The 21,793-nt window shown below is 37.3% G+C and overlaps 1 protein-coding gene across 2 annotated transcripts in view; it reads right to left on the bottom strand.

Annotated features, from left to right (window-relative positions):
* The window catches only part of Apoltp (Apolipoprotein lipid transfer particle), a 6,186,292-nt gene that overhangs the window by 3,887,816 nt on the left and 2,276,683 nt on the right, over positions 1–21,793 (bottom strand). For both annotated transcript variants that reach the window (XM_081762641.1, XM_081762640.1), the window contains exon 24: positions 18,063–18,303. In XM_081762641.1, the coding sequence (XP_081618767.1) occupies positions 18,063–18,303 (241 nt within the window). The remainder of the gene's footprint in view (positions 1–18,062; positions 18,304–21,793) is intronic.

Here is a 21,793-nt window from a genome sequence, read left to right as displayed (position 1 = left end):
CTTCCGATTTTTTAATTGTTCAGACTGACGTTCTTTTGAACATTTCGAAATTTACTAGTTCCTTCAGTACACCGTACTTTTGCCACTGTTTCGAATTTGTTCTTTTCTTTGAGTTTTATTACTTTGTTTACTTCGAATCACATCATACGCCGTAATCTGTGATCCATTTTTTAACCCATTTTTTTGATCGGTTATGTGCCCCCTTTCTTTATGCGATTCCCCACCTCCTAGGTCGTTTATGTCATCTTTGCGAATCCATTTTTTCGTTATTTTGTTCAGTCACCTGCTTTATACTTCGTGTTTGGAAGACTTTGGACTATTCAAAATTTGCATTTGGGATATAAATTTCAGAGTGCACTTAGGTTGCCTTGATGGTACCGTGTACGATTTATTCCCCTTTGATGTATACCATGCGTGCCCTTTGTCCGCTTTGTATACACTTATACAATTTGTTTTGTTCTCCATTGTCTTCCTTTCCCGACTTGTTTAGTAATTATCCCATGTGGGAATGACATAGGCACTTGCATTATATTCTCTGGTTGGAGCAAACTGATCATGAATAGAGGTTCCATTCTCTTACTTCAGTTTACTTCGTAAATATATATGTTGTCAGGTTCTTTTCCGTACCTTTCAGCATCCAGATGAATCTTACATGTCATCCTCGTGAGCACTTTAAATAGGAATGACATGGTGATCAGTCTTACCCAAATGCGCGCATCCTTTTGTTGGTACGTATGTGAGTCCTACTATGGCGTTACCGAACACACCTCTAGACTGTATCACGCAAACCGGAAACTCAACTGTGCGAATGTTTGTTTGTGTATTTCTCGTTTCCTCTCCTTTTGCGCAAAACCCCGTTTGCCTATCGGGCTGGTCCTGTAGTCAGACTTTTCTTTCTTCTCCTTTGAGAGACCGGAATACGCAACCCTACATATACGCCAGTTTTGCAAAAAAAAAAAAAAAAAAAAAAAACAATTAAAAAAAAGGCATATGCATAACGTAAAAAGGGTGTTAGACACACTCAGTAGTCAATGCACGCCATACAGTAACCTTCCCAATCCCAATCGACGTCACCGACTTTTGACAAGTCAAACAAGTATGTTGGGAACGCAGTAGTTTCACGACACGTTAACTGGAATATTTACCCCTGGTATTTTGAACATACCTACGCAGTCTTCTAGTTTTCGTTGCCAGTAGCTTTAGTTTAAGTTAGGTTAGTTTACAGGGATCGCACCTTCCCGCTAGTCATTTGCTCATGTCATTCTGCTCTGCTTCCACATGTGGATACTCGGACGTACTCGGTGAACTTCGTAGATCCTCGTTCTGTTGTGTTTACGTTGTTCCAGTTCTGGAATTCCGCGGATACATTTGAGTCTGTTTCTGTTGGATACGGATACTCTTTCCTTAAGGATTTTTGTTTGTATCCTTACCTTTTGTTTCCGTTCCGTGTGAATAAGCTTACTCGTCTGTGGTCGTTTCCATTCAGACTCGCTGTCCAATTTGCTATTCTTAGGATTTTGGTTCTTTTGTAAGCATATTCACCAGAAACTCCTATTATAAATATATTTTAGCCGGCTTTTAGATAAATACATAAGTCTCACAAGGTGCCGACTCAAATAGGTAATCTGCCGTTTTCTACGAACCCTACTTGGATTTTCCATAACCCTTGTAATGTTTTACGTTTGTTGAAACTATTTAGCGTATTAATTTTTACTTGTTGTTTAGGTTATGATAGGAAAATCGATTCCAAGTTTACGCGTTGTTTATTTACATATACGTTTTAATACTCTTCGTATACGGGAGACTAAAACGTTTGTTACTTTATGCGTTTTATTTGTTTTAGATTTCCTTGGAATCCTTCCCTTCCCCTATCCTTATAATGGGGCTTTAAGGAAACATTTATTTACGCTATATATATGCTTAATTTGTAGCAGCGCATGCTTATCACAGGACGTTGATTAGATACCCATGTGTGATGATCTGCTTGCTGTTATACACACACACATGTATCGCATCATTTTCTCTCCATGCAGCACTCCCGTGCTCCTCCTCTCTTGTATGCAGCGCATGCGCATTTGTTTATCTTGTCATATGTTGCCCTTGACACAGTGACGGAGTGGAAACATCTTAGCATTTAAATCCCTCCTCTCCTTATAAGAAACTGTAATTTGATTTTGAGGATTCTTGTCTTTAAATGATTACTATTAAGAAATATGTTAGTTCCTCAAACAGACATTAAATCTCCTTAATAGAGACTTGATTTTCAGTGCTACAGTAATATACAAAATGACATTGACATTTTGCAATTAACAGGGAATTCTTTTTACTCCATTTGTGTAGGATTCGTGTTTTAAGTGTGTTCATGAAACACAGGACTATAGAAGCGAATATGATTTCACTTTATTTACATGTTATTTTAGTTTGACTGATTTTAAACTCTTTTTGCATTTTATTTTAGTTGGTTATATTCATTATCCATAACTACGTAGTGCTTGCTGAGAATTTAAGTATGTACTCATATTTTTTCATTTCAGATACATTGATTTAACATTTTGTAGTACCTTACGCATATATCTTATGTTCATTTAATGTTTAATTTTCAATTTCCTTTTGATTATTGAATGAAACCTACATTATGCAATTTTAGGAATTCGTTCCAGATTCATGCATTATAATTTTATGCAATTTTAATAATTTTCATTACTTTGAACTTTGATTTTATATTCAGTATTTGCATTTATGTTTTGATTTTGATTGTGGTATGTTTATGTCATAGTTAGTCTTGCACTCACTTTACGTGTTTACGACCTGAATGGTATACAGGGCTTTCCATTTTACTTCGCCCTTATTTTGAGTTTAATTTTCACATATGTATATGTTTCACTTTTGTTTCAAATTCAAGTTTCGTTCACTTTGTTATCTTTCAGAAACTCATTTTTTTTTGTTTTACTCCGTATTGCATATTTTCAAGTTTTCAATTTTGTATTTGAGAAAATTGCAACTTCGCGGAGGGAGCGTAAAACAGATCTAATTTGTAATTTCTAAAAGGAATACAAAATAAATCAGAAAAGAGTAAAAAGGAAATAAAGATACGCGATTATTCTAAATTTAATTTTACATTGCATAGAAACGATTTCTTTTCGCGTCTCATGCAATTAGCTTGCAATAATTCAACATTAGCCGGAAGCAAACATGCAGATAGAGCAGAATAGAAAAAAAACACACAACGAAACTGCAGACATAAGATGGAAACACACTGAAGAGAACGTTCTCATCACAGGCAATTGATTTGCTGAGATAGGGACGCCAGATCCTTCGAACAACGCCGAGCGAACTTACAAATAGAAGCAAGGACTTGTAATACTAAGCCTTTTTCCTCGGTATTTCAAACTCGCAACACCTCTGTGCGCGAGCTACTCCGCTTTGTGTTATTTTGTTATCCAAACATATATAAATCTGAAGAAGAAAATACCTAAAATGATAAAAGGACTATCATAGACTTTTAGGGTACTTCAGATCCTTAGAAGACACCCTCGTGGTCATCCCAAAAGAGGGAAAATCATCGAAAACTTCGTCCATACCCAAAAGAAGGAAGAGATAATTGCCTAGCAGTCTACGATGCTGGAGTCCAGATTCATAAGTGGTCGTCGCCCAGAGTTAATCTCCAATCAATCTAGATGCTTGATGGACTAAAAACCTTCCCACTTCATTTTTCGGACTAGTGTCACTTAACAACCTTCAGGAACTGTGTATTAGTGATGTGCAAGTGTGTGTGTTAATACAGACTACTACGAACTGGAATGGTTGGAACCAAAGCCGTAAGTAGTATTCATTTATTGGCAAATCCGAGTCAGTTGCAGTTTCTATACATACATTCTCCATCCTGCTCTCATATCTGAATGTTTCCTTTTTAGGCTGTGTTGTTTCCAATCCAACACCAACCCAAAAATCTATCGGGAATTAAATTTCAAATTAGATTCGTTTTAAGAAACAAAGGCACTCGCATTAAAGCCTCACACATTGCCTTTGCTGTGAATGAATATTTCCTTTCTGCTCGCACATTTCCTCCTCGAAACTGTGTACCTTTTCATTCACCCAGAAAGCTCTCCCAATAACTTAAAAATGAAGATACGTTCTAGGTTGAAGGTACGGAAACCTCATCTTGACAAGAACGTTTAATGTGCGCTGTGCCCTGAGACCAGGTAAGACTCAGGAGCATATGCACACAACGATATTATGACGACACAAGAATACAGATCCATTCGGGCTGGGCCGTCTTCGGGCCTGGGTTTGCAGGGCTCTAATATGAATGTCATAATTATCTAGAGAGCCGAATACATCGCTAGAAGCATGTTCTGAAGAGAGAGTGCGTTGGCTCAGTAACAAGCCGTCGGATTTCAAATTGTAAGGATATGAGTTCGGTTCGATAAGGGACAATGCTTTTTTTATGAAATTGTTTTCCGTAATGCATGAAAAATTATATAAAATAATTACGTTAAAATACATCAGTTATATATATATATATATATATATATATATATATATATATATATATATATATATATAACTTAATCATTGCAGAGCATAGTAATTATTATATTTAAGTATAACATCTGATATAAGTGTTCACAGTACGTCGGTATTGTATATGAGAATGTTAAATACAAATTAAGAAAATAATACCATAACAAGAAATAAGTTATATAGTGTATTTATTTGCAGCTATTTGTCATATATAGGTTACTTCTCAACATTCATATTACAGCATGTCATTTATATTTTTGAAAAAAAATTCCGAGGTATAAAGAGACGGTATAAACAGAGAATCCAAAGTCGGAACGCTCGTAAGGAATTTATGAGCCCCAAAGTTTACGTGAGCAGACTGGAATTGTCCTTATGAAGCATGCCATAGAAGAGTGTCTTTACATTGATTTTCAATTCAATACCTGATAGCTTTTGCAATGTTGAAGTGGTGATGCCCTGTTTCGTCTTCTCTCTCTCTCTCTCTCTCAATCTCTCTGTCGCTCGCTCGCTCGCTCACCCTGTATATATATATATATATATATATATATATATATATATATATATATATATATATATATATATATAAGTGGATGTACTTGTGTGTAGGCCAACGTTATTCTGATATGTGTAGAGGGGTTACGTATGACATAAAAATATCGAGATCGATCGATATTAGAGTCGAATTGTAATTTTTCGGCGCCTCTAACTCTTCCGCATTTCCAATTAGTCCAACTAGGCTCGTACCTAGAGGGCAACATCTTTGAAGAACGCAATGTGTAAAAATTAAATAATATTTTATTATTTTCGTATGAAAAAGTAAAAAAAAAAAAAAAAACAAAGAGCAAATATACTACTTCATAAATAATCCTCTTATACTATTCTATTAAGTTTAATGAAAGCGTAAGAAATCTAAAAATAACTCAGAACATATTTTTAATTTGTTATTTTTTGTTACGTACTTGTAGCTATAGCATCTAATGAGTGGTATTTAACAGTAATAAATTCACTAATTAAGAATATTCGAATTGTTTTATTTTTAAGTTAAGGATCAAGGGGCGGAGAAATATGTAGTAATTGAGGGCGCCAAGAGCAAAAGTGAGTAGATACGCAGAGCTTCTAAATACAGCGCTGGTCGTTAAATTAGTTTGTAGAAATTTTAACGCCATTTAAGACGAAATTTAGTACTTGCGGTGGCAGCATCCGTTTGCTCTCCCAGGAGTAATGAATGGGACTGACACCAAAATTATATAAAAAAAGACCGACATTAGTGTCGAATCCATAATTTTGGGATTGGCTTAGATAAAGAGTGGACTCCCGATGCCATGTAAGTTATGCCCCCATTAGCCCCCTGAAGGAGTGTGTGAAAAATGACATTAGAAGTAATTGAAAATGACCAATGTTAGAGTCCAATCCATATCTTTTGGGGTCCCCAAGTTTATTGAATTCAAGTTCATACTCCAGTAGAAGTAAGATCCCCTAGCACATCTAACAAGGAGAGTCGAACGGAGTAACATATACCATGATTCAAAACGACCGAAATTAGTGTAGAGTCCATAGTTTCGTTATCACCGAGATAAATAGCAACACTTCTGAACGAACATGTCGACGATTTTGAATTTACAGGGGCAGCATAGAAGGCATTGCTCTCACAGCCCTAAGTATTTTAATGTTTCTGTATAAATGAATATTACAGCTTAACTTCGGAATTTCTGGGGAAACCCTTACGGAACCTTGGGGGCATATTACTTTCAATCTAATAAGAAAATGTTGAAGTAGTATGAAGTTATGGAAGTGGGTGGTGTGACATTTAAAATTAACATAAAACGACTGATCTTAGTGTTTTATCCATAATTTTCTCGGTCGTTGACGTGGATAGTGATGCCCCCAATGGAGTTTACATCCAAATTCATTCCCATCTTCACAGAATGATGGCCTGGGAGAGCTAAAAATAAAATCTCAAAAATTACTGACATATTTGTCGAGTTTATAGCATTCGGGGTTGAGAAAGCGATTCTAATAACTTTCGAAGGTAGCTTGTACCCACTTAAAGATGAGCTTTTTAATCATATCAATTCTGTTCAGTGCATTGTAGACAGCATCTTCTGAACACTGGTGAGCTTGTTTACGTTTTACTTTCAAGATCTCAATTTTTCTTCTTTTTTCATTTGTTTCTAACGGGAAAAAAATCAGGCTCTTTTTGACTTTGATATTTGCAATTGTAAGAGTGGCAATAGCAAAAGGAGATCGATTTTGAAATGCAGCCTGTGAGCTTTTAGAGGAACTAATTACTGGAAAAACATTTTTGAATCACCTGTAATATATGAATTATGATATAAAAACTAAGAAGTAACTATGTTGCGTGATCATCACGGTCAAATTGCAAAGTCAAATAAAATGACATTTGGTATATAATCAGGCCCCAGGTAGCATTTTTCATTTTTCGTGATCAAAGGTTTGGTGCGGTCGGTGCCCAACCCAACCGTTTTCAGGAAAATACGAAACGGGGATTCCCTGATTTTATGTCTACAATATCTGTTCACAATTTCATTAACTTCATTTCACTTCTCTTTGCCTTTCTGTCGTCAACTTTCAATGTTGGGTGGGAGCTTTCGCCATCTAAAACCATTTTTCCGCAGAAAATAGAAAAAAACAATATTCATTAATTTTTTTCGTTGCATCCATACATAAAGTTTCGTTGCAATTCTTTCAGTCCTTTACACAAATCTCAGATATTGTTACTAACACTTTTGATATTTCTTGATCAAAGGTTTGCAAGGGTTAGTGCCCCAGCAAACCGTTTATTTTTTTCAGAAAAATACCAAACACGTATTCCCCCAATTTATGTCTACAATATCCGTGCAATTCTTTTTCACTTCGGTTCATTTCTTCTTGACTTTCTGGATTCAACTTTCAAAATTTTGGGATGAGTTCTTTTGCCTCCTAAGACAGCCTTTGCGAAGAACATAAATAAACCCGTGTACCTTTATTTTTTGCATATTGCCCATACAAAAAGTTTCGTTGCAATTATTCATGTCCTTTATACACATCTGGCATACTGTTAGTAGCACGTTTCATTCTTTGTGATCAAAGTTTTGAGGGGTCGGTACCCCACCCAACCGTCTTTTGCAGGAAAATACGAAACGCGGATTCCCGGATTTTATGTCTACAATATCTGTACACGATTTTGTTCACTTCGGTTCACATCCTTTTCCTTTCGGGCGTCAAACTTCAAAACTTTGGATTCGAGCTTTTGCCCACCTAAAACCGTTTTTTTCGCAGAAAGTAAAAAAAAAAAAACGCTTCCCCTTATTTTTGAGTATTGTTCATACAAAAATTTATTTGTAATTCTTCATGTCCTTTAAATACATCTGATATATTCTTACCAGCACATTTGATTTTTCGTGATCAAAGGTTGGGAGGGGTCCGTGCCACACCGAACCGTTTTTACGAGGAAAATACGAAACTCTTATCCTCATTTTACGTCAGCAATATCTGTGCATAATTTCATTCACATCGGTTCACTTCTTCTTCCCTTTCGGGCGTCAAGTTTCAAAGTTTGGGTGGGGGCTTTTGCCCCTAAATCCGTTTTTCTGCAGAAAATTAAGAAATACCCTATTTCTTTATTTTTGCGTATTTTCAATAGAAAACGTTTCGTTGCAATTCATCATGTCTTTTACACACTTCCGATATACTGTTACTAGCACTTTGATATTTCGTGATGAAAGGTTTGAAGTGGTCCGTGCCTCACTCAACCGTTTTTTTTTTTTTTTTTTTTTTTAAAGGAAAATACGAAACTCGTATTCCCTCGTTTATGTCTGCAAATATCTGTGCACAATTTCATTCTCTTTGGTTCAGTTGTTCTTGCCTTTCGGGTGTCAACTTTCACAATTAAGAGTGTGGCACTTTATGTTATGTAACTTTTTCTCTTTTTATGAGATTATTTTTTTGAGCGGGGAGGAGAGAAATGCTCTTCTCCGATACTTGTTTCTTGCCATTCATGTTGTTTGAACTGTTTAAGTAAGAACATTTTTAAGTTTTGATGTCATCCAACTCCGTCACGACAATAACATTTTCATTTTTAACAATTTGTTTTATTCTCTTATTTGCAGTTTGCCACACTTATATATTTATTACAACATTGAGGTTTAGTCCAACGTCTTTCGAATTCGCAACCAACCCAACCGCCGATCTTTTTGGTTTGCCTGCTATTGCAGGAAAAGTAGAATTGCAAGTGGTAATGCACTTTTGGAGTCGTGTATACAGTACAGACGGCCTAAAATATGGGTTCAACACGAGGTTCCCCCGCCCCCATTTTGGAGGGAGGGGTGCACGTGGAATTTTCAAATGGCAGCATAGGGCGACTCTTACCTTCTTTGATAGATCCTGAAATACCAAACAGCTTAGAACAAAATCAGGACCTCGTGTTTCATCCACCTTTAGTCTGTCTCTATTGTATATTGGCTCTTAACATATTTCTTATTTGATGCATAGTTCGCTTATATTAGCTTCTTAATACTCAGTTTGAACATTGCGCTTCGTATCTGAATGGGGAACTATTTTCAGCGGCCATATTGAAACAGGCTTGCCCGAAATCAAATCAAATTTTTTTTCTAAGCTGTTTGGTTCTCCATGATCTATCGAAAAAGGTATCACTCGACCAAATATTCCCATTTCAAGTTTTCAAGTTGGTTCCGGGGCTCAATGATGGAGTCCTGGTTACATCGCGACAACACCAATCCACGTTGCCAATGACGTTTTCCTTTTTCACATTTGTTTCATCTTTTTCTACTCAGCCGTTTCTGATTTATAAGTACTGGAAAATTTATCAGATACTGGTCAATTTTGGGGGGCCATCGTGAAAAAATGTTTCCTACAAAAATTGTTCAATTTTTCAAACTCTTTCCAACGAGGTACCAGTCGACCTATGTTCCCAATTGAAACTTTCACGTACACCCCTCCCCCAAAATGGAGAGCGGCGTAACCTTGTGTTTAACTCATTTTAGGTCCCTCTGTGTTGTATATTGACTCTTAATATTTTTCTTGTTTGATGTATAGTTCGCGAGATATTGGCTTGTAACATTTATTTTTACTCAACCTGTATATACACTATGTGATCAGAAGTATCCGGACACCCCTAGAAACATACATTTTTCATATTAGGTGCATTGTGCTGCCACCTACTACGAGGTACTCATTATCAACGACCTTAGTCATTAGACATCGTGAGAAAGGAGAATGTGGCGTTCCACGGAACTCACGGACTTCGAACGTGGTCAGGTGATTGGGTGTCACTTGTGTCAGAAGTCTGTACGCGAGATTTCGACACTCCTAAACATCTCTAGGTCCACTGTGTCTGATGTGATAGTTAAGTGGAAACGTGAAGGGACACGTACAGCACAAAAGCGTACAGACCGATCTCGTCTGTTGACTGACAGAGGCCGCCGAAATTTGAAGAGGGTCGTAAAGTGTATAGGCAGACATCTATCCAGACCATAACACAGGAATTCCAAACTGCATCTGGATCCACTCCAAGTACTATGACAGTTAGGAGTGAGGTGAGAAAACTTGGATTTCATGATCGAGCGGCTGGTCATAAGCCACACATCACGCAGGTAAATGCCAAACGGCGCCTCGCTTGGTGTAAGGAGCGTAAACAGTGGACGATCGAACAGTGGAAAAACGTTATGGTTAGTGGCGAATCACGGTACACAATGTGGCGATCCGACGGCAGGGTGTAGGTATGGCGAATGCCCGGTGAACGTCATCTGTCAGCGTGTGTAATGCCAACACAAAAAAATCGGAGGTGGTGGTGTTATGGTGCGGTCGTGTTTTTCATGGAGGAGGCTTGAATCCCTTGTTGTTTTGTGTGGTACTCTCAGAGCGCAGGCCTACATTCATGTTTTAAGCACCTTCTTGCTTCCCACTGTTGAAGAGCAATTCGGGGATGGCGATTGCATCTTTCAACACGATCGAACACCTGTTCATAATACAAGGCCTGTGGCGGAGTGGTTACACGACCATTACATACGTGTAATGGACTGGCCTGCACAGAGTACTGACTTCAATCCTATAGAACACCATTGAGATGTTTTGAAACCCCGACTTCGTGCCAGGCTTCACCGACCTACATCGATACCTCTGCTCAGTTCAGCACTCCGTGAGAATACCATTCCCCAAGAAAGCTTCCAGCACCTGATTGAAAGTATGACTGCGCTTGCAAGAGTGGAAGCTGTCATTAAGGCAAAAGGTGGGCCAAGATCATATTAAATTCCAGCTGTACCAATGGAGGGCACCACGAACTTGTAAGTCATTTTCAGCCAGGTGTCCGGATACTTTTGATCACATAATATATATATATATATATATATATATATATATATATATATATATATATATATATATATATATATATATATATATATATATATATATATATATAGTACTATCTTAACGGACCGTTCGTTCCGTTAGCGACTAGTTCGTGGAGTGGAAGATGGGGTTTCTTACATTGATACCGTGGTTCTTTTATGATTTGCATCTCGATTTCTGGCGTGTAGCTGTGTAAAGGAAAAAATCTAAACAGAAAATAGAAAATCCAATGGAATGAAATATCAAATTGTGTGAACCTATAATATCATAGACCCTTCATAGTGTTCAACAAGATTTTTGAACTGTTTATTAGAAATAATAGATATTATATTGTAGTTCTTCTGCAGTATGTTCAAAGTAGGATAAAAGTGTAGACTTGGCCCATCTAATTGACTACAGAAACACGCTAAAGTACATCCCTTATGAGCATGATTCGAACTTAATATCCGTCACAAAATGGACAACTATAGAAACAACAATAACCTTACTTTTTGGTCACAGAAGACCAACCACTATGCAAGGAAGACTAATTGTACTCTCTGCATAAACATTATATAAAAATAAGTTGAGGCTGTAAAAAAAAAAAAAAAAAAAAAAACATGTGTAGTTTTGTGTACAGTCTGTGTATATGGTAGTCTCTATTAGAAATGCAAAAATACTAGAATAATTAGAATTTGTAGAATTCAGAATTTGTAGAACTAAGTTAGATTGCTCTTCACTGTATAGAGTGACTAGGATAATCGAGATCATCGTTCACACAAAATTTCTAACCGTAGGTCCTGAGAAAGTGACACAAGTGAATCTCACAACAGTCTCACCCTATACTCGTAAAGCAGAAAAGATTTGCCGACCGTCAACCGAAAGTACTATTGAAGGCACCTCGAACCTCCACGCAAGAGCTCTAACAATAATAAATAGGAATGTTGAAAGAAGCTTTTCTTTTTGGCATTCATCTTGCCCGATTGATTTAACTTTATTGCGGAGTATGTCTTCAGTGTCGCAACGAGAAACAAAGATTGTAGGGCGCATGGAAGGCAGTGTTTCTCAGCGATGAAGGTAATTTCTGTCTTGGACATAGTGACTGCAGTGCATGTTTCCGGAGACATGAAAATGATATGAATAATTAAACATTAGTTACACTCTGTATCTAAAATCTACATGTTACTTAGAAAGTAGTAAGGTAAACGTCTTGGTGAATATTATGACTGGTTGGATCGTATTTGTGATACCATCAATCTTGACCTAGGGTATTATCTGGATACTGTACTGGATTCTACATTCCTGCAGGATAACGTGGAACAACACCTCCAGACTAACCCAAAGTTCTTCATTCTCTGCTGCAAGAATCCCATAACAAAATATACATTCTAACACTGATGGAACATATGATGAGCAAAGACCGATTGTCAGCCATTTTCTATCAATATACAAAACCCAACTACGCCTAGATCTGCTTCGAGTGAGGGATACCGTAAGCTAAAGAGCTATTCAACGTCAGTATTACATTCCAGCTGCTTGATTATCCCAATATTTGGTTGCACATGACTTCTACGAATATCTGGGCCAACTACGGATTTTTCAGATTATTTTCTTTAAAGACATGTATCAATACAAAACCTGTAAAATAAACATGATTGCTCACATAAAGAAATTAAAGGATATGGTTATATTTCTACTGAGTCAAATTTCTGAAGTATATTTGCATTCAGTGAAATGCTGATCCTTAGCCTTGATAAATGCTTTATATATTCCAGATATTTGGTTGAAAATTTCAGCCAAATTTTGTAAAACTATGCGACTCCAGTAGCTTTGAAAAACCTTACAGAGACTTTCAGTCTTCATTGACTTCTATTTACGAACTGCTCTGTGAAGTTCATCTTACAAGAGCTCAATGGGTAACAAATCCAGTAACTGTGGCGACTATTCTCTTTGTTGGTGATGCAATCTTATTTGTATTGCAAATAAATACTGCATAGCTTGGAAGAATGTTTAGGATGGTAATCCTGTTGTAGTACAAAGTTACTACCCCAAATCCGCATTCCTGATAGAATTACATGTCTCACTTACATGTTATGAAACATGTTTGTCCATTATTCCATTAATTCGAACTATATTATCAACTTGGTAGTCTGTGAAGCATCCCCAAACAGGGATGCTACGTTCTCTGTGCTTTGGTGACGGTATTCCACAGTTAGGATTAAACGCTCTTCGGGACGGCAATGTACAAACCTTTAGCGTTGGTTGCTAAAAAGTTGGAATTTAGATTCGTCAATCAAGAATGCTTTCTTCCATTGTTCATAGTTCCCAGCTTTATTTTATTTTTGGTCCAGGAGTATCTTCTTTTAATATTTCCTGCTTGAAGGAATGGCTTTCTACCATAATTCTATCTCAAAGACCATCCATCTGAATTCCTGGGCTACTGTTCTATTTGATGCTGATTAGAAATGGCTCATTAATAGCTCTCTTCGTTCTTTCGAAATGGTTAACGACTATTCGGTTTGCTTAGTATTTTATCCCTAAAAGAAGTTGTTATTTTCGAATGATGAGTAAGTTTCCCTGTAATATATTCACAATTTTTGACTATCTTTCAAGAGGTTAACGCACTGCATCACTCGGTCACTGGGTGACTCTTTTTGTTTAAAGTATGACTCTATTCTCTCAAAATAACCGGTGGAAAATGTACTTTTGCCGTTAGTTTCTATTTCGTATTTTATAGTGTTTACATGTTCCTCACAACATTCAACTGGTTCACGGCAATGAAAACAGTAAGATTGCATATCACAGACTTTCCTGCAATTTTTCCCAAACTAATACATAACTGAATAGCGTTCATTCGAGTAAAGAGACACGTACTGATAAAGGTTCATATGTACTCCAGTAAGCGTTCTTGATACAAAGCGTGGCTTAGTTCTTTATTCATTATTTATCTGTTTATCTTAAACTTCCTATTCTCAATAAGTTTAATGTCATGTTAAGAATTGTCATATTCTTATTGAGAGAGCCTTGATTATGTATATATATATATATATATATATATATATATATATATATATATATATATATATATATATATATATATATATATATGGTTGATTCCAAATGCAGACAGGCAGGGGGTGTCAAGATGATGTCACAAATATCCATCATACTGAAATATAATGTTCTAGATACAAAATGATGAGACCCATATTTTTTTTGTTTCAGAGAAAAAAAATGTTGAGCCGACTTAGGCTGCTTCAAAGTTCGAGGGCCATTTTGTCAAAAGTTTTGGCGCCAAAAAAATATAAATGCCTGCTTCTCAGTAACTATGAAAGATATTTTAGTCGGGTTTCTTGTATTTGAAAGGTAATCGAAAGGCCTTGCAAATGCATGTACAACAAACCTCATATGCAGCGTTTGGGATGTGCTATTAATGAAAATACAAAAAATAGCCCCTTTTTGGAGCCCCAAAATCTCGAAAAGGCTACCCTCAAAAATTATGTAATTTGCAGGACAGTTACAGCAATACCTCACGTTGAACATCTATAAATTACAGAGGGTGTATATTCCTGGTTTCAATTTTACAAATGATCTGCGTAAGCACCTTTACAAGCTGAAACGTAAACAGAATCACAATTTGTCAGCACGTGATTGCAGCAGATTGTTAATGCATAAACAATACCCGAAGTGTAAATTCAAACCAAACAAAATGTAAAGAACAGCATTATATAGATTATAAGAACCCATAACGAAAAAACAATCATAGATGCTTATGTAACATGCTAGTTGGTGGAAAAATAATTGTGGTTTCTTGGTGAATGTGGCGAATGTCCCAAGAGTGCTGGAATCACGTTAGAGTCTTTGGGATTACCTGATGAAGAGGACAGTGAAGATATATCGTTTGCAATCTGGGAGAATGGGGACCTAATCAAAAAGACAGTTCCAGTAGGTCTGTTCATTCGCGACATTGCTAAATGGACAGTCAAAGCTATTCCACACTTGCATGTGAAAGACATTCAAAGAAAAGCAGTGACAGAAGGAAAAAACAGAGCAAAGAGAGACAGTCAACACGTAGTGCTTCATGTAGATTTCGCTGAAAACTGAGCAGTTCTCCTACAAAATGACATTCAAAGCTACCACTGGAAAACCGACCATGTGTCTATATTCACTGCAGTAGCATATAAGGGAGACTGTACAACAAGTTTTGCTATTGTCAGCGATGACAGCACCCATGACTCTGCGCATGCTCTTCTGGCTATTAAGAAAATCATTAGTTGCATTACTGAGAATGGAGGTGCAATTGCAGCACTAACGGTTATATCAGATGGAGCTGCAAGTCACTTTAAAAATCGTTACCAACTCCATGAACTTGGAACATTGAACATTCCAATCAGGAAATGGATTTTCACAGCCACTGGGGATGAAAAATCAGCATGTGACGGTGTTGGCGGTACAGTTAAGCATCTTGGTATACGACACAATTTATAAACTGGGCATATGAAGTCCATTCAGACTGCAGCAGAATTTCAGACTGTTGTTCAGACATATACATCAGGTATTACACTGCTCTACATTCCATTTGCAGAGATTCAAACATTCCGTGACAAAAAACACATAGAGTGGGAACATGTTCCGCCAGTGAAAATGATTAAAAAAAGTCATGTATGGCATGCAGAGGGAACTGATGTGGTTTCCTTTGCAAGAACTGCCCATCATGAGAAACAACAGGTGAAAGTTACTATTGGCAGCAGCACTCGTGTTGTGCGGCACTGTCGACTTCGCGACATGAACGTGGGAACGTTTCTAGCTGTTATTTATGACGACTGCTGGTGGGTTGCAAAAGCAAATGCAATTTACTTCGAGACACAGGAAGTGCATGTAAATTTTATGCTTCCACATGGACCCGCAAAGGGCTATAAATTTCCTGATACGAGGATCACTACGAAAGTTAGGGGATGTGAACTAACTTACATACTTAAAATCAATTTAACACTTACATTTCTCAAAGTATTCACCATTATACTGTACACACTTTTGCATCCTGAAAACTACTTTTGGAAGCAGTGTTGCCAGTCTTTTTCTTCAAGTGTTGAAAGTTCATTCTCGTAAGCCACAACAGCTTCTTCAGGGCTGCAAAATTTCTCCCCACGCACGCGATCTTTAATCCTGGAGAACAGAAAAATATCACACGGGACAAGGTCAGGGTTATACGGCGGATGAGCCATAAGTTTGACTTCCGTAGATCTAAAAACTGAATTGTGATGTTGGCCGTGTGTGGGGACGCGTTGTCATGATGAAGCAGGATTCCACGCAATCCAGTTCTTGGACGCCGTTCCCGAAGCTTCTGGAACACTTTTGTTAGGCAAACAGTGGTGTACCACTGAGCAGTAACAGTCGTTTGTTCTTCAAGTGGAACAGTTGCAACATGCCAGATTTGGAGAAGAAAGCTGCGACCATCTTCTTCCCCACACTTCGCGGTTGCTTCACTTTCGTGGGTGGATTTTCGTCTGGAAAGATCCAAACTGTAGACTGGCGTTTGTTTTCAGGGTCAAATTGATAGATCCAAGTCTCATCACCAGTAACAATGTCAGAGATGCGTTGAAAATTGCCTCCATCAAATCTTGCAAGCATTTCTTCACACTATTTCACACGCATACGCTTCTGCTGTTCAGTCAAAGTGTGAGGCACCCAACGAGATGAAACCTTCCTGAGCCGAAGATAATCGTGAAGAATTTATGTTACTGCTGGCGATCCAATGTTCACTGTAGATTCAGTGTCTTTGAAAGTTGTTCGAGGATTTTCTCGAATCATTTGTTCCACAGCGGCAATTTTTTCATCTGACACAGCTGTTGCCGGACGTCCAGCTCTCTCTTCATCTTTAAGCGATGTCCGGCCTCTTCTGAATTCACCAAACCACCGAAAAATTGTAGCACGGGAAGGAGCAAGTTCCCCAAATGCCCCCTCTAAACAGTCAAGGCTTTGTGTTTCGTTCAAACCACTTTTGAAATCGTAAAGGATCATTGCCCGAAAATGTTCCCTTTCCAGCTCCATTCTAGACAGCCGATTACAGCTCACATCAACAAACAAGTGAAGGCGATACGGCCACGCCGATAAAAAAGCGAGGCGAGTTGAAACTTGCTTCGTTTCTTCGCTCTGGATACCACTACCGAACGCAATTGTTGGAATTCAAATACTGTGCCACAACAATGCGTATCTCAAAACTTTCGTAGTGACCCTCGTAAAATTCAGCAACATGAACATCAGTGCGTCATATCTTTGCGAAATATTCTGCAAGTTCTTCCTCTACCACATCCTCTTGGACAGTCTGGAAGACTGCATGCTATCCGTGATACTGAAACAGCCAGTGTAGAAGTTTTCATGCACAGAACACACATATGAAATACCGATACTGCTACTTCACATTGTCTATCTTGCACATTAAATGTGAGGATCACGTTTTCAGCTTGTAAATTTGCTTACGCAGATCATTTGTAAAATTGAAACCAGGAATATACACCCTCTGTAATTTATAGATGTTCAACGTGAGGTATTGCTGTAACTGTCCTGCAAATTACATAATTTTTGAGGGTAGCCTTTTCGAGATTTTGGGACTCCAAAAAGGGGCTATTTTTTTGTATTTTCATTAATAGCACATCCCAAACGCTGCATATGAGGTTTGTTGTACATGCATTTGCAAGGCCTTTTGATTACCTTTCAAATACAAAAAATCCGACTAACATATCTTTCATAGTTCCTGAGAAACAGGCATTTATATTTTTGGCGCCAAAACTTATGACAAAATGGCCCTCGAACTTTGAAGCAGCCTAAGTCGGCTCAACAATTTTTTTCTCCGAAACAAAAAAACATGGGTCTCATCATTTTGTATGTAGAACATTATATTACAGTATAATGGATATCTGTGACATCACCCTGACAGATTTTCTAAAATCTGCCTGAATTGAAATGGACAGGGCCATATATATATATATATATATATATATATATATATATATATATATATATATATATATATATATATATATATATATAACAGTGTCTTTTATTTCAAAAATTCTGAAAGATCGTATTTACAGTATATTCCATGTACATATATTCATTTATACAGATATATATGGAAAATACTATATACTGAATACATACTGAATATAAATTGAAAAGTGATACATAACCTGGTGAATATCTTAGCTGTATTTCAGTTCTGCTGTCTGCGCCCATAGCAAATTGATTAAATGTTAGTCGGAGGTCTATACTGCTTATTGGTTTTGTAATATGAATTGTTGCATTTATTTTGCTTCCTTCATATGTTTTGTAATACGTAAATACTTGCAGTATTGTAAGTTTATGCCTGTCATCTTGAAGGTCAGGGCTCGAGTTGATTTCTATCTTACTTTCAATATGTCCTTGGGCACGCTGAAAATAGAAAAATATATATAATCAAAACTGTAATTTTATATTTCAGCTTTGGGATCTGTACAATGGTCTAAAATGGTTAACGTTTGGAATAGCTAGTCTTCCATTCGTGAATATACATATTATGTTGTGTAGTTTGTTTTTTCTTCTCCTTCTGGTCCAGTTCCCGTTACACTAAAATTTTCAACTCTAAATTTTGAGCTATTAAAATTACTTAATAATTTAAATTATGTTTAAAATATTTCATCTACATATGGTTACTAATGAACTTAGGCAACTATATTCTTAAAAAAAAATCAAACATTTTTTAATATTGTTACAGTGCTAAATATGTTCATCCTAATGTGTTTTTATGGTAATGTGATCAATCGGAATCCAACTGATGATCACAGATCTTAGCTACCGTATGTACTCGAATCTAAGGCGCACATTTTCTGCCAAAATTACAAGTATAAAATCAAGGAGGGTGCATGTTGGAATCGCATACAAAACCGTTTCGGTAATGGGATTGAGTAAAGTGTGCGCCGCTCATTTCTCGGAAAGCACATATCACGGCTGTGTGGTCACTGCCTGTGACGTCAAGATAGTATATTTGTTCTCTTTCTAATCTCGACGTTTATATGTTTAGTTTGAACAAATAAACCCGTATGATTTAATTTGTACTGCCAAATTCTGAGTTGCTTCATTCAATATCTAGGGTTAGTCTTACAGTTGAATACAAGAAATTGGCACAATTTTTGAAGTTTAAAAATGATTGTGCCTCTTACAAGGGAGAAGCAGACTTTGGTAAATGAACATCGGGGTCATATTTCACGAGATATTAGTGCACATTTGAAATGTTAATAATACAAACTGGGAGAGCGCAATAGCTAAAAGAACGGAGAGTAAAGCATCTTAAAGTTTCCAACTCGTCACATATTATGCGTAAAATTATCAAGCAGCCGCATGAAACAGTGAGGATCATCTATGACTCACGTGCAAAGGTCCCGGGCTCGATTTAGGCTCGAGTCATTGTTTTCGCCATTTGTAACTACAAGTACCAAGGTATAAAACAATGGAAATGTTCAAATCAGTTGCAAAAACTGTCAATGTTCCACGTTAACTAGCAACAAAATGTAATATATTCCGTAAATATATTGATATCACTAGCTATAGGTCGTTTTGTAAAACAAGGTCGTTTTGTAAAACATGTTCTTGACACTTCGTGTCTATATCTTTGGACAGTGTGGGAACTACAAGGGTTATGAGGGGGAAATCTCATTTAGTAATACTGGATGTATGCTATAACCAGGGGCGTCATTTATGATTTCGCTTGAGGGGAACAAGAGCATTACCAACATAGGACTTTCACATTTTGTACTACTATATTAGTAGACAATCGATTAAAGTTTACGTATTCCTCAAACTCTTGGTGGGGCAATTGCCCCTTCTGCTTCCCCTGAATGACGGAGCTTCTGAGGATGGCAGCTACAGTTATCGATAAAGTGGGTTCGGCATCATTGCATTCAAATATACCCCACAGCAGATTTCATACCGTGCACCGACGGAGAGCACTCTGACCACTATACAACGTGGTAGTCTCTGGCATCCTTCGTGATACCAATTCTATCAATTCATAGCAGACTCTGTAAAAATGTTACTATTCATTCATTTCAGGAATAGCATACATTCAGTCGATCAATACTAATGAAGGGGACACGGAAAAGCGAGATTTCAAAACAATTTGAACTATATTTTGAGGAATGAACAACATATTGTGAATAATATTTTACTTTAGTTGCAAATGTCTACTTTATTGGGTAAAACAAAAAGTTAACTAGAGGGGAGTCGAATAAGGGTCCTCTTGTATGTGAATCGTAGATGCTTCTCACTCTGCCACCCCACTTGATAACTTTACGTGTAGCCTCCCTTTATTATATATGGGGCGAGTGGGAAAATTTAAGACACTTTTTCTCCACTATTTCTGGCTATTGCGCTCTCCCAGTTTGTAATATTAACACATTAAATGTGTTCCACTATCTTGCGAAAGATGGCTCTGAAGTTCATTTAGCGAAGTCTGTTTTTCCTTTGTTAGATTCGAGGGCGTCTTAGAGTCAAGTATATTCTGTATAGTTCCTAAGAAAACTCTCTAAAAAACCACCTCGTAAGTGAATTGTAAAGTTACTCTTTCTTTCCTTGAGCCACTGGACTCAATTTAATGTAATTATTCCTGAATGTAAGAACACAGCATTTGGAATACGTATATACGTAACTATGTGTATATCATATACAAATATGGCAGCTTCATAGATTAAATACGACAGACCAAAATATAAAGAATGTATGATATTTCCAGAAGTCTCGTAACTACTAACTTACTGCGAGAAACACTAGAAATATAGATGATTAAAACGTTGTACCACGATAATTCATCAAATAGAGTGGTCCAATAGGTACTGAATAGGTGGTTTGGTAACTGAATCACATACGAAAGGAAAATACTATTCTGATGTAAGATGATAGTTTAACTTCCTAAAATTTACCATGAGAAAATTAAATATTTATTTCATTATTTCCAGTGTCGTCCATCACTCATAGAAGATTAACGTTATATGTCTTAATTAAATAAAATCTTTAAGTTTTGCGTCCCACGATTATGCCGGTTAGGCTAAAGGAGACGGTGATGATGAGAGATGAGTGAAATGGTCTAATGAAGAAAGTGTGAGGAAACGGGAGAACCCCGAGAGAACCCCCGAGCACGAGGTTTGTCCACCACAAAGTCCACACGGCGCGAGCTTGGATCGAACCAGGGACCGCAAACACCGGAGGTGAACGCTCTACCACTGAGCCACCGCGCCCCCGTGTCTTAATTAAATTGAAAGAGTGAATTCCATAACCACGCGTCTAGCTGAAGAGGTATTGAGAAAATCAATAAAAATGAATATGTCTTGGAAATTTGAACTTGGAAATACGATTTTTTTTTATGCTTACACTTCAGTGAATGACAAATGTCACTAAGTATTATAATAACGAATATTACACGCAACTTATCTATAATAATATAATGAAATCACTGGACTTGTGTTATTACGGAATTAATTAGTCTGTTACAATCGTTTAACAAACAATTCTGATTTGGAGAAGGAATATACTGATGTTTAAGCAATAATGTCTGGAAATGAGACAACAAACAGTCACTGTGCAATAAACAACATATTTAGTTTACTCATATATTTCTTTCACTTAATCATAGGGTGAGTGCGCCATATATGGAATACGTTCCTAATATGAAATACCAGATTATTTTGTCTACTATGTGTTTCCACCGAGTGGACTGTAAGTAGGGTGGGGACACTTGGCGCAGTTTTTTTTCCTACTGCGCATGCGCAAACCCTTGACGCTGATTGGCTGGCGCAGGTCACGTGACCCCGCCACGCCCCTTGACGCTGATTGGCTGGCCACGCCCCTTCACGCTGATTGGTCGGTGCAGGCCACACCCCCGGCCACGCCC

Source organism: Thermobia domestica, chromosome 6 (genome assembly GCF_964235325.1).
Source record: "Thermobia domestica chromosome 6, izTheDome1.hap1.1, whole genome shotgun sequence".
NCBI classification, from domain to species: domain Eukaryota; kingdom Metazoa; phylum Arthropoda; class Insecta; order Zygentoma; family Lepismatidae; genus Thermobia; species Thermobia domestica.
The sequence above is the reverse complement of the archived record's forward strand: the minus strand, read 5'-3'. Positions and strand labels throughout refer to the sequence as shown.